This window comes from Limulus polyphemus, unplaced genomic scaffold (assembly GCF_000517525.1).
Source record: "Limulus polyphemus unplaced genomic scaffold, Limulus_polyphemus-2.1.2 Scaffold11, whole genome shotgun sequence".
Taxonomy (NCBI): domain Eukaryota; kingdom Metazoa; phylum Arthropoda; class Merostomata; order Xiphosura; family Limulidae; genus Limulus; species Limulus polyphemus.
In genome coordinates this window covers 1,682,095-1,696,213 of record NW_013665621.1, presented here as the reverse complement: position 1 = coordinate 1,696,213, position 14,119 = coordinate 1,682,095, and the positions used below count along the sequence as shown (strand labels likewise).

The 14,119-nt window shown below is 34.3% G+C and overlaps 1 protein-coding gene across 7 annotated transcripts in view; it reads left to right on the top strand.

The window, feature by feature from the left end:
- The window catches only part of LOC106478666 (ETS domain-containing protein Elk-3-like), a 64,771-nt gene extending 50,878 nt beyond the window's left edge, over positions 1–13,893 (top strand). For 6 of the 7 annotated variants that reach the window (XM_013939225.2, XM_022382347.1, XM_022382358.1 and 3 more), the window contains one exon: positions 9,853–13,893. In XM_013939225.2, the coding sequence (XP_013794679.1) occupies positions 9,853–10,973 (1,121 nt within the window). In that variant the 3' untranslated portion in view covers positions 10,974–13,893. Of the gene's footprint in view, positions 1–555; positions 662–9,852 lie in introns of all 7 variants that reach the window. The other variant, XM_022382364.1, reaches the window with a different exon arrangement.
- Positions 13,894–14,119: the final 226 nt, after the last annotated feature.

The window sequence follows — 14,119 nt, the reverse complement described above, 5'->3', positions numbered from 1 at the left end:
ATAACAGCAAATGTACAACGTTTTGTCATCATCAGGTGTCTCCAGCCATTATTAGATAGTACTAGTTGCTCTGAGTGAATTAGCCACTAGTGATTTAATTGCATAATGCAAGATATTGTTAGTCTGGAACACCATCTTGTGTGAATCCAGAAGTCCAGGAAGTATAGCCAGAGTGATCAATCCAGTAAACATTATATTTTGGGACAACATGGGACCTCTTGTTCCATCCTCTAAGCTAAACTAAAAGTATTAATAAATATATTTTTCAAAAATCTTAAAGCTAGCCCTTATCATTCATATACTTATCAAGCTTTCTCTTATACTCACTTAAATTTACTGCTTCTACACGATCCAAAGGCCAACCACCCTATTAGCAAAATAAAACTGTCTTAGCTGAAGATGACTCCTACCTTGCCAAAATATATATACTTGTGTCCCCTAGTCCTACTATTCTCACTGTTAAGTATAAAAATAAAGATGATGCATCAACACTATCAATTCCCTTTACAATCTTAAACACCTCAATCATATCCCCCTAATTCTTCTTTTTTCCAGAGAAATCAGTTTGAGAGATTTCAACCTCTTCCCATAGTCAACCCCTTCATCCTAGGCACCATTCTAATGACCCAACTCTTTCCAAAACTTCAATGCCTTTCCTAAGGTAAGGAGACCAAGACTGAGCACAATATTCCAAATGTGGCATAACCAGTGACCTATACAATGAAATTATAACCTCTTTAGACTTGTATTCGATATTTCTGTAGATGCAACCTAAAATCCTATTTGCCCTACCGCTAGCAACAGCACACTGCTTGGATGGCTTTAGAGACTGAGCAACTATTACACCAAGATTCCTTTGTTTCATGACACTGTTAAAGTTATTCTCATCCAAATTATACTTATAATTCAAATTATGATAACTTGCAGTATCTTGCATCTATTATAATTAAAACACATTTGCCATTTATTTGTCCAACTTACTTAATGATCTAAATCCATTTTGTAAATCATCAGCATCCGCTTCATAGTTAGCAACACCCAAGACCTTAATATCATCTGCAAATTTATGTAATTTATTGACCATTTTTTCATCTATGTCATTGATGTAAATCAAAAAGAGCAAAGGTCCTAAGACTGAGCCCTAAGGTACCCCACTTGTGACATTAATCCAGTTTGACTAAACTCCATTTGTAACAACCCTCTGCTTTCTTCCATCCAGCCTCTCTTCTATCCAATTTGCTAACCTATCCCCCCACACCTATAGATATCTTTTTTATAATCCTTTTATGTGGCACCTTGTTAAATACTTTCTGAAAATCCAGATACATGAAATCTACACACTTACCCTCAGCTACATAAGGAATAACCTTTTAAAAGAATGTCAAAAGATTTGTAAGACAAGATTTTCCCTTATTGAAACCATGTTGACTATCCAATAACATTCTAAACTTTGTTAAATGACTTTGCAAAGCATCTTTTATCAAACTTTCCAAAAATTTTCCAAGAACTGATGTAAGACTAATGGGTCTGTAATATCTGGGACAATTTTTATCACCTCCCTTGAAAATAGGAGTTACATTAGCTAACTTCCAATCCTTTGGTACCTGCCTACTATTCAAGGGCTAAAAATAAAATAGTAGCAAATGCCTCACATATCCAATCTTTAACCTCCTTCAAAACCTTGGGGAAATATTTTTTTTGGCCCAGGAGTCTTATCATTCTTTAAATTTCTCAATTTTCTCTTAACCAGAATTAATGCAGTCATCTTGTTTGATTTTGTTTCCATCTGTCAACTGTTCAAGATGTGGAATACTACTTAAATCTTCGTTTGTAAAAACTGAAGAGAAAACACAATTTAATAATCCAGCTATATCATAATTATCAGATTCAGGCCTTCTTTTATCATTCCTCAAGGATCCTAACATTATGTTTACCCTTAATGTATTTAAAGAAATCCTTACTGTTAATTTTTAAATTTTCAGACAAACGTTTCTCATACATTCTTTTTGATAGTCCTAATTTCCTGTTTCACCAACTTTCTTGGTCTTCTATAATCTTCTAAATCTCTTGTTATACCAGTAATTTTTTTAAATTTATAATGCTTTTCTTTAGTTTTATCTTTTATACTCTTTGTGAGCCAACCTGATTTTTATCTGTAGCTACCCGTTTCTTTCTATAAGGAATGTTCGATGATGAGGAACCCACGCTGAGACTAATAATGGTTGGAGAAGGCTTGAATGGGAAATGAAGAAAAACTTTAATATAACTTTAACAAAACCTTGTCGAAACGTTGTACATTTGCTGTTATGTTAAACTTATGTTAAAGTTTGTCTTCATTACCCATTCAAGCCATCTCCAACCACTATAAGGAATATGTTTACCTTGAATATTTAAAAATTTTCTACATCTGATTAGTGTCTCCAAATACCTCAGTTGCCTAATTCCAATGGATAATTCTTTTCGATTTGGATAATGCTTGTTGCATCCCTTCAAAATTTGATTTTTAAACATTTGTAACCAAAATATCATTATTACTTATCTCATTATGCAGCAAAACATTGAACCTAAAAGAGAAATAATCACTTGCACCCAGATGTTCCCAAATTTCCACCCTCTCAATCATTTCTGTATTTGAAGTTAACAATAAATCTAAAATAGCATTGCTTCTAGTAGGTTCCATCACTTATTGGTGAAGAAAGCTATCTTGAACAGTTTCCAAAAACCTTTCTCCCTGATGATTTGACTCTATCATTTCCCAATCTATATGCCTGAAATTAAAATCACCCATAATTATGACTTCATTAACAGCTGAAATTTAATCTAATTGTAAAGTTTCTCACTAATTTCATCAGTATCATTTGGTGGTCTGTAACAAATTCCTACTAAAAGCCTTTTTTCTTCTTGCTATTATCTTTGATATTCTCAACTTCAACAGGATGTAACTCGCATTTTACATATAAAGCCACTACTTCCCTAGCCTGTAACCCTTTATTTCAAAGAAATTTCTGTCATCAAAATCATCTACGTTTAACCATATTTCAGTTGTTCCTATTATATCAGAATCCTCCATTCCTAGCAGTGTTCTAAAGTAATCTATTTTATTCCTTATACTTCTAGTATTACAATAGTAACAATTAAGCCTATCCTTTTAACTACTTCTATACTAATTTCCTATGCTAAACTTTTCTCTGTCTCTTATTTTCTTTTTTGCATTTAGTTTTTCCTGGCCCAATCTGCTCATCCCTACATACTAACCTAAGCCTAGTATTTAGCTTTAGTAGTCAACTTATAACTTCACTCCCACAGTTAATTCTGGGCAGTATCCCTGACAAAATGAAGTTATGGCCTTTTCTTTAAATGCTTTTATCAACCCCTTGTACTTATTAATTAGCTCCTCTGACCTACCTTTCCTTACATCATTATTCCCTACATGCACCACAAAAACAGCATCTCTGCTAGCTCCTTTTATTATATCTCCTGCTCTGTCCGTTATATCCTCTACCTGTGTCCCTGAGTAACATAATCTGATTCTTTTCTTACTATTTACCCCACGGACTATCCTATACACATGCCTTGTTAAGGAATCACCTATAACTATAACCTCCTTATCATCCACATCCTTCTCTGACCCTTTTGTTTTCCTTCCCTCCAATAGTTCGTCGTCTGCAGAAGCTAAGGGCTATCCAACTTTTTTCATGTGACAAAGGACAAATCTTATCCTTTATGTTATTTCAAATGGATTCGCAAGAGCAACTGCTGTTATAGTCACGAGCAGGTTTACTTAACATCTAGAACTCGTGAATAAAGCTCGTGACTTCGCTTTAGCAACGAGATAAGTTTGTGACATTGTCGTTTCTTATATTTGACTGTAAGAATGTAGCTTGGCAACTCCTGTAGACAGGTTATATATTATGTTTTTAACCTGATCTACTGTAAGGTTCTTAGTATAGGAAGAGTGTAGAAGTGGTTATTATGTTCATGACTATTATGATGTTAATTATCAGCTCACAGAAACAAATTAGTGCCAAATGTTTTTCTTAAAGGGATATTTTAAGTGACCATGACCCAAAATAATTTCTTTACACGTATCTCGTATATAACTAAACGTTTCACTTTTGAGAATTATGAATTTCGGCCACTGAAGTTCTTTCAAAATACAGAGAATATTGATTTTATTTCTCGTTTTAACACACGAATCATGAAGGTGCTAATAACCGTCTTATATTTTCACACCTACTCTGTAGGCAGCTATTGTGGTGATTAAAATGTGTTTTTTTTCTGTCATTTATCGATTTTCAAAGCAAAAATGGAGACTGGCTAACTGTGGCATTTTGCAGATTTCATTATGTGTTTATATCTGAACATCAAAGCTTAAGTTCGTTATATACTACAATTTAACGATGAAATGAAATTAAACGTGTACAATGTTGCAGATAGATTAACATGAATGTATTAGATATCCAGAACAATTAATGATGTACAATTGCAAATGAGGTCAGTTCCTATGCATCTAGATAATACATTCCCAAGTAATTAATGGTGTAAAATAATGTAGAACGTCAGCTTCTTATGCATATATTACATACTCAGAATAATGTAATTAAGGGTGTAAAATGGTGTTTAAAGTCAGCTTCCTATGCATATATTAGATACCTTGAGTAAGATTACGCAAATAGTAAGTTTCTTATGCTTTGAGAATAATTAGAACGACATTTAGATGTTGCTCAATAAATTCGCGATAAAGGACAATCTTGAGATGAACCGTGGTAATAATGAAACAATGGTACACGTATATTGCAGACAATCGGGGCTATAACGTATTGATTCAACTCGTTGCCGAACAAGGAACTGATAACATAGTTTTCAATCACATGATGTCATTGTAACGCATTGGATCAAAGCATTATGACCCTGTAATTGGGTTGCCAATGGGATTATAACGTATTGATTCAAAGCATTCGAAATAGCCAATGAGATTTGCTAGGCCTCATATTATTAAGTATATATATAAAATATAATATCCTTAAAATATGAAGTCGAGTGTGAATTACGACAGTAATATTGGATATTTTGAGACAATACGCTATGACCTTGTTGGTTACTGTTTTACTGGGGCATAACGTGTTGACCTAATGCTTTGACTCAGTACCTTACGGCCCTCTAGGGCCATAGCATGTTGATCCAGTACGTAGCCAAACATCGACAATGAGTTGAGTCAATACGTTATCGTCCTGTTGGCTACTAACTACAAAGATAAGTGTATTGACTCAACATAATGAGTGCTGGCCAATCAATGTCTTAAAGCAATATGTTATGGCCTTGATGGCTTGCCGTACACGTAGAACATAAAGCAGATTTGGTAATGTGAGTATGGGTAACGATAATATTTAACCAAAACAACAAAACACAGTGAATAAAAAGTCACACTTGTAAAGGAGCAGTTTTTTTTATTAGACATTGAAGTCGTCGTCATGGTTAAATAATCACGTGACTTAGCTCACAATGACACGTACTATGTTTTGTTTGCATCTCAGTTCTGTGTAATGAACATTCTTCAGCTGAATATGCCTCTCACAATGTTGACAGTACCTTGACTCACATCTTAGCGTATACAAAACTAACAACGCTTTCGTAAACTGCATTGAAACTCACACAGAACTATTTTTTGTTCTTTGTTTAGTTTCATTAATCATACAGGTGAATGCACAATGCCGCGCGTTTTTTATAATCCCGTGTTTTATAATGAAAAACCTGGTAAAATGTTGCCTTAGCTCGCGTGTTAAGAAGTTCCGGTTTATATATGTATAAAATGGGTTGGGTGCATTTTCTCTGAACATATTTAGATCTATGCTTCAGACGTTTGAAGTTTCAAAGATAAAATTGAGATTTCTCTGCGTTTAGTATGACTGTGTAATTCAAAAGATTAACACACCTCGTTTTATATTGTAAGGTGAGAATATTTATTGAGATTTCTCTGTGTTTAGTATGACTGTGTAATTCAAAAGATTAACACACCTCGTTTTATATTGTAAGGTGAGAATATTTATTGAGATTTCTCTGCGTTTAGTATGACTGTGTAATTCAAAAGATTATCACACCTCGTTTTATATTGTAAGGTGAGAATATTTATTTGTTTTTGTACAATTTTGGTATGATTCTCTTTTTTTAAAAAAAAGACAAATAAATTGTAATTTATTTAATTAATTACTTAAAAGCTTTCCTATGATTTATAAGGTTTCACTAGCTTCAGAATTCTTTCATTTCTAATCACTATGTTTTTAAATGCTCAAGTAGGTTCCATGCTTATGCTGCAAGTTAGGGAAAGTAACAGTTGTTCTGCTATTCTGTTGTAATTTAATCGATCAAATCATACCCTGTCGCTACTTATAAAAAAAAAGTAGTTTGTATGAAGTTTCCAGCTACACTAAAAGTTAAAGATACCGAGGGATGCAAGACAAAAACTACATACTCTATCAGTTTGTATTACTACCATTAGTTTCATGTTACAATCTTGCCAGGTTGATGTTGTAATTATATCTTCCTCTCGTATGGAGTGAGACATTGTATTCGCCATGTTCTAATTATATCTTCCCCCGTACGGAGTGAGACATTGTATTCGCCATGTTCTAATTATATCTTCCCCCGTACGGAGTGAGACATTGTATTCGCCATGTTCTAATTATATCTTCCCTCGTATGGAGTGAGACATTGTATTCACCATGTTTCTATTATCTTTCAACAGTTACATTATATATTTATGTCATTAAACTTGTAGGGCACATACTTTGGTCCAATGCATTCATGTTTTTCTATTTAGGCCATTATTTCGATTTGGGGGTGCAAAGGTCAGACATTACAAAAAAACATATTTTAACCTGCAGTTTGCTCCCTTATGTTTCCGTTAACTCATATTATACTTGGCATAAAGGTACCTTGAGACCTCGGAGACCAAAGCAGACAGTGATTTGTGCCTTTCTTTGGATTTGATAGGGTTCAAATATATATATAAAAACAAAATACTTATCAAAATGAGGGTTTTTCGATTTGCTATATCTTTATATTTAGAACAATCCAGAGGAAAACTTCAATAAAAATACCCTACGACAACTCCCTCAGACTGAAACAAACAGATTTGGAATTTGGTCCTTTCTTGCGATTTTACATGGGTCAATTTAGGTGGTTAGGGCGCTTAACTCGTAATCTGAAGGTCGCGAGTTCGAATCCCCGTTCCACCAAACGCGCTTGCCCTTTCAGCCGTGGGTGCGTTATAATGTGAGGGTCAATCCCACTATTCGTTGATAACATAATAACCCAAGAGTTGGTGGTGGGTGGTGATGACTAGCTGCCTTCCCTCTAGTCTTTCACTGCTAAATTAGGGACGGCTAGCGCAGATAACCCTCGTGTAGCTTTGCGCGAGATTCAAAATAAACAAACTGTATGATGCTTTGCACAAATATACATCGCAACAGACCCCACAGAATGAAATAGATAGATATGGGATTTGGCCTTTCTTGCGATTTTTACAGGAGTCAAAGATTCGCAGGTTTTTGGTCTGCCGTTCTTCTATATTTTGACCAACATGGGACAGATTTGAGACACGTGCTTGTTGTTTTATTTCACAAGTTTAAAAAAATCTCAAACTTCTATATTTTCACCAGCCGACAAATCCAGGTGATACTTGGCACAAAGATACCTTACGACAACTCCAACACTGAAGTAAACAGGCTGCGCATTTTTTGTGATTTTAAAGAAGTCAGAGGTCAAATATTTCGCAGAATTAGTGTTTTGGGGCTGCCATTCCTCTATATACCGTATCTAACTTGTTTTAAAATTAGATTAAAGTTTCCGTCAATGTGAATAAATCTATACTCCTTTTTAATATAAAGTCACAACATAGTATGCTCTAATCCATCCTTCCCACAAAGTAGTCCAAAGTTTCTACTGTGTGAAGTGTCTACTCTTCTAAAGTAGCCACTCAGTGGCACAGTGGTATGTCTGCGGACATATACCGCTAGAAATTGGGTTTCGATACCCGTGGTGGGCAGAGCACAGATAGCCCTTTGCGTAGCTTTGTGCTTAATAACAAACAACAAAAACCTTCTGAAGTAAGTATATGTTGTAGTTTATGCTCCCCTCCTCTGTTTTGAATATCACCTTCTCTTGAAATATGCTGTATTTTTAGGATCTTAACGAATGAGATAGATATCGGATGACATATTATATTTACTTGCCAATGTTGGCCTTCCTAAATCGCTTTGTATTTTGAAAAACAAAACGTACTCATATTTTAAACTTCAGTTAACTAATCAAACCTATTTGAATTTTAATTCTATCTTATGAATAAAATACTTGATAATTCCAGTTCCTTTGAAGTTAGAAAGACTGCTAACACGGCGATCAAGTAGGCTTTACAGAGCCGGAAAGCTAGGGCAGGCTAATGGATGTAATAGCTTATTTCCTTTTAGAATATTGGTTAACAGGCGACTGGGAATATAGTTAGACAGATAACAAAATTACTGGTAATTTCTGTACCTTAAGATTGTCGTCATTTCCTAATTGATGAACACTGTTGCAACTCCATGACTTGTAATAAGAACCTTGTTACTCGCATTACGAGAGTTGGTTAAATTTGTATGTCATTCGCTATGACGGTAGATTTACATTTTGAAAGGTCATAGTTTTGTTGATTATTTTAAAGGTCGTTATGACTAGGTAGAAACTACTACTATTCTTACAATCGTTTGTAATGATTTGGTTCTGATGTGATTTGAAGGTACGGTAAATTACTTGTAAAGTAACGTTTAAAATGGCTTGATGGGTGAATATATAAGTCTAAAACAACTTAAGCAACTACAGGATTTTAGGAATTGTTAAAAATGTTCTATGTGAATTAAAAATGTATATATTTTTATTTGTGATTCTGTTTCTGAAAAAATGTTTTCATAAAATAGGAGAAAGATTTGTTTCACAGTTTATATTATTATATCCATGGTTGACACAAACGAATTTAAAACAATTTGTTATGAAACGGTATTTAGTTCACTAGTTCTCTGGTATTTTACAACGTAGAAAATAAATCAGATTTAGCGATGTCAGCGTATAATGATACATGAGTATATAACCAGAACAATACACAGGGAACAGCGTATAATGATACATGAGTATATAACCAGAACAATATACAGGGGATAACGTATAATGATACATGAGTATATAACCAGAACAATACACAGGGAACAGCGCATAATGATACATGAGTATATAACCAGAACAATATACAGGGGATAACGTATAATAATACACGAGTATATAACCAGAACAATGCACAGGGAACAGCGCATAATGATACATGAGTATATAACCAGAACAGTATACAGGGGATAACGTATAATGATACATGAGTATATAACCAGAACAATACACAGGGAACAGCGCATAATGATACATGAGTATATAACCAGAACAACATACAGGGGATAAGGTATAATAATACAAGAGTATATAACCAGAACAACATACAGGGGGTAAGGTATAATAATACAAGAGTATATAACCAGAACAATACACAGGGGATAACGTATAATAATACATGAGTATATAACCAGAACAATACACAGGGGATAACGTATAATAATACATGAGTATATAACTAGAACAATACACAGGGGCTAACGTATAATAATACATGTGTGTATAACCAGAACAACACAGATGCAATGAAACTAACTTTTGCGAATGGGCAGTTTTTATTATTATTATTAGACGCAGCTGATAAAATTTTATCTATGGTTAAGTTTAGTATTGGATCATCTTTATCAATTTGCTAATATTTCTTGTTCGTTTTATCTGTAGGTATGGATACGAATATCACTTTGTGGCAGTTTCTGTTGGAGTTGTTGCTGAGCAATAAGTATAATCACATCATAACGTGGACAAATAACGAAGGTGAATTCAAACTGGTGAATGCAGAAGAGGTGGCTCGTATGTGGGGACTGCGGAAGAACAAATTGAATATGAATTACGACAAGCTAAGCCGTGCCTTGAGATACTATTATGACAAAAATATAATTAAAAAAGTATTAGGGCAGAAATTTGTTTATCGTTTTGTATCGTTCCCTGAAATAGTGAAGACTGAAAACAAAATTCCGTTCCGTGTAAAGATGGAGAACATTACAAAAACAAGCGGAATTATTTTCCAGAGGGCGCCCTTCATTCCATATACGATGTCTACTTCTGAAGCTAAAATTATCGCTTCTTACCAACAGGCAGTTCCGTTAGACTTAAGAGAAAACAATGAAAAGAAAAACGACGATTCTAAAGTTAAGAGATCCTCTTCTGTTCTTCAAGTGCCTAGCGTTACATCTTTGAATCGAAATTCTCCAGTCCTGCACATGGCAGTGTTAAATGAAGATGAAGTGAAGAAGTCGAACGAAAACGATGAATATTCGAAGATAGATCACAGTAAGGATAATATTGAAAGCAAGATTTCTTTTGAGCCAGCATCTAAACGAATGAAAGTTGAAATTGATACAGATTCCAGGTCGTCTTCTGTATCCTCACCGATATCTGTTGCTCCAGCTACATCTTCATTTATAGTGGTTTCACCTGCTGTTACAACTTCTAAATCAAAACCAAAACCACCACCCATATTGACTGTCCCATCAAGCAATGCGAAGCTGTCTTTGAGTAGTTTTGCTTCTTTGCAAACACCTATAGTCACTTTCGCCAGTCCATATTTACCACAAGGAAAGAACTCCTTGATACCTTTACCGATATGGAGCCCTCTAAGTCCATTCTCCCTAACAAGTCCCCATTACTCTCCTCGAACAACGACACACTTTCAATTTCCACCAAACACTGCTACAATTAGACTTGGTTCATATTCACCGCTGACCCCGTATTTTACAAATCCCTTTTCTCCTTTCGATGAGAACACTGTGTTGAAAACAAATTCAATTCCTGTTGAGCAATAACTCAATCCTGTTTAAAGACAATGGCAATTCTTATGTCCATTACAATGGACTTTAGTCTTCCTTATTTCACCATTTCGTATCATGACTAATTCATTCCCATTCCAGCTGTGTGTGTGATGTTTATATAACAAAACAAAAGCCAGATGTATACATATCGTAGTTGTTATTTGACAGAATAACAATTTTATTAAAATGGAAATATACTAACGCCCCAAATTAATAGTTGGATGGCTTAATTGAAATAAAAGGAAAAAAGATGTATATGTATAGATGTAAATAGATATGCGTATGTAATATGTTAGTATATACGTATATAAAATGTTAAGATGTCCTTCACTGAAGTGTATTTGGTACTGTATTGAAATCTTTGGTTAATATATTGTTTACGCATATATATATATATACAGTAGAAGAAGAATTTTTGAAAGAAGGCAAATATTTAAAATCACGTTAGGTCATTGTATATTCAAAGAACAAGGTAAACGTCACGAACCAACATCTTAAGTTTGAGATTTAGAGGGATAATTTGTTAATTTTCTGGAAAGGAATGGGATGTCTTATATCAACTCATGCTTTCTTACGAAACATCACGTTTCCATTCTTATCTAAACAAATCTTACTAAACGTTTGAATATTTCTTTTGGAAGGTACCAGATTAAAAATGTTTATTCGTACAGAGGGTGCTGACACCTCGTACACCTAAATAAATACATCTGCTAAGTATCTCACAATACTCAATATTTGACGTTACAAAATTTAACGAAATTTATTCAGATTTGCTCAAACCATCTTTTTTTTTCTTTGTAAGCTGCATAATATCAACAGGACCGGCCTTAGCATTTTTTTTAGCCCCCCATTTCTAATTTTACTGTATTTTTTTATAGGGTGAATAAGAATAGTTCAAGTTTAAATAAGAAAGTACATGTGTCCACAATGGTATTTATTAATTAAGAATTATTGTAAGGCGACCACTAATATGACTGTATGACTTTCGGAGTTGCCCAGTGAGTCAGCAGTCAATTTACGGATTTACAACGGTGAAATCCATGGTTCGATTCCCCGCGATGGGTAGAATGCAGATAACCCATTGCGTGTAGCCTAGCATTAAGAAAACAAAAACTGCTGACGAACTTGAGTTAAGGAATAAACATCAAAAGTTGAATAATATACGTTACGAAATTTAATGTCTTTTTTTGTGTTTTCTGTAATTGTAGCCAGAGAACAAGTTTTGATTTTTGTCATTTCCTTTAATTGATTGTTTGAAGTTACGCAAAAACGCTACACAATGGGCTATCTGTTCTGTGCCCACCACGAGTTTGGAAACCCGGCTTTTAGCGTTATAAGTCCACGTGCATATCGGGGACCCATTGGGGGAAGTTTTTCCTTTAATTTATGCCATAAAATCCGATGTAATAATTATATAAATGTGGGGTTTCTTGCAGTTACAAGTGCTTCTGGTGCATTAAGGCCGTACCTCAATACCAAGTGATATTTTCTTGATACATCTTTAAATAAAATGTTTTGGATAAGTTCAACTTAAACAAAGCTCAGAATATATTATGACGTCATCAGTTATTTTGAGCTGTGTCAGACTGCCATCTGAGGAATACTAAAGCTGATAAACCAGTTTTAATTTAAGAAGTTTTTCGTTATTTATTACTAAAAGTTATCCAAATTACGCATGTTAAGCCTATTTCCAGAAAGGTTAAATCGAACCTCTTTGTTGAGCATATAATAAATTATGAACAGTGGTATTAAGCTTTGAATTATTGTCGAAAATGCACATTGATTTCAGAAAAATGTTTAATTCGTAATTGGAAAATTAAAAAAAAACTCCCTTTTTCTTGAAATTATACATATATAATATGTGCATGTTTTATATTTTTATTCTTCTAATAAAGTGGGATCAAGAGTGGATAAATCTCAAATGGAAAAACATTTCTCTCGCCAATAACCCTTAAACTATTTCCTGTTGTAGTTTCGTTCTATTTTACGAACAAACGACATGCCTCAATCTAATGATGACTCTGATTGGTTAACAAATCAGTAAGAGCTTTCAACACAAGATAACAATCCTTGCGACTTTTTTACTGACAAACGATACGTCCGGATGTAATGATGACTCTGATTGGTTAACAAATCAGTAAGATCTTTCAACAGAAGATAACTTCTTTACAAGTTACACAGAATACGTATGTTTTAATTGGCGTATTCGATGTAAATACAATTATTTTTTTAATCATTGCCATTTTGTAGTAAACCATTTACTACACGTGGAATTGTTTTAAAATCAAAATTTCGCGTCCGATCTCGCAGTCTGTATCTATCCCCTTTTATTTCGGACTTGCTGGTTGTTAATGTAATAAAATTTAATGGAACTTACTTCTGATAACAAGTTTCGTAGTAAACCATTTACTACACGTGGAATTGTTTTAAAATTAAAATCTCGCGGTCCATATCTATCCCGTTTTGTTTCGGGCTTGTTGGTTGTTTGGTGTGATAAAAATTAACAGTTTGTTTGTTTGTTTGAAGTTAAGCACAAAGCAACACAATTTACCATCTATGCTCTGCCCACCACGGGTATCGAAACCCGGATTCTAGCGTTGCAAGTCCGTAGGCATACCGCTGTGCCACGGGAGGGGGGGGGGGCAAAATTTAACGACCTTACTTCTGATAACAAGTTTAAGTTTGCACACGAACCGCCACAAACCTCTGGATGTAATTCCAGGAGTGGTTAGCGTGTCGTACTATATAACAGTACTTTGGGGCCGTAGGTGTGTTATAAAAAATTGTTCCATTCCCACAATTTTGTTAGACAAGAGTTCAAAATTAAGGACAACTGAAGTAGATATTTCTTGAATAGCTCTGCGCGAATATCCAGAAAAACAAACAATGTATTATTAGCAAAGGTGTTTTTAAATGCACACACACACATATATATATATATGTGTGTGTGTGTGTGTTTATTTGGTAAAAATGATGTTTTAATGCTTTGAAATGATTTCATATCATAGGATTTGTTTCGTTTGTCTTTAAGAGCAAAGCTACACAACTGGTTATCTGCGTTGCGTTTATCAATCGTATAGAACCGTGAGTATTAGGGATATAAGCTCTTAAACTTACCCCTGAGCCGTCGAGGGGCTATG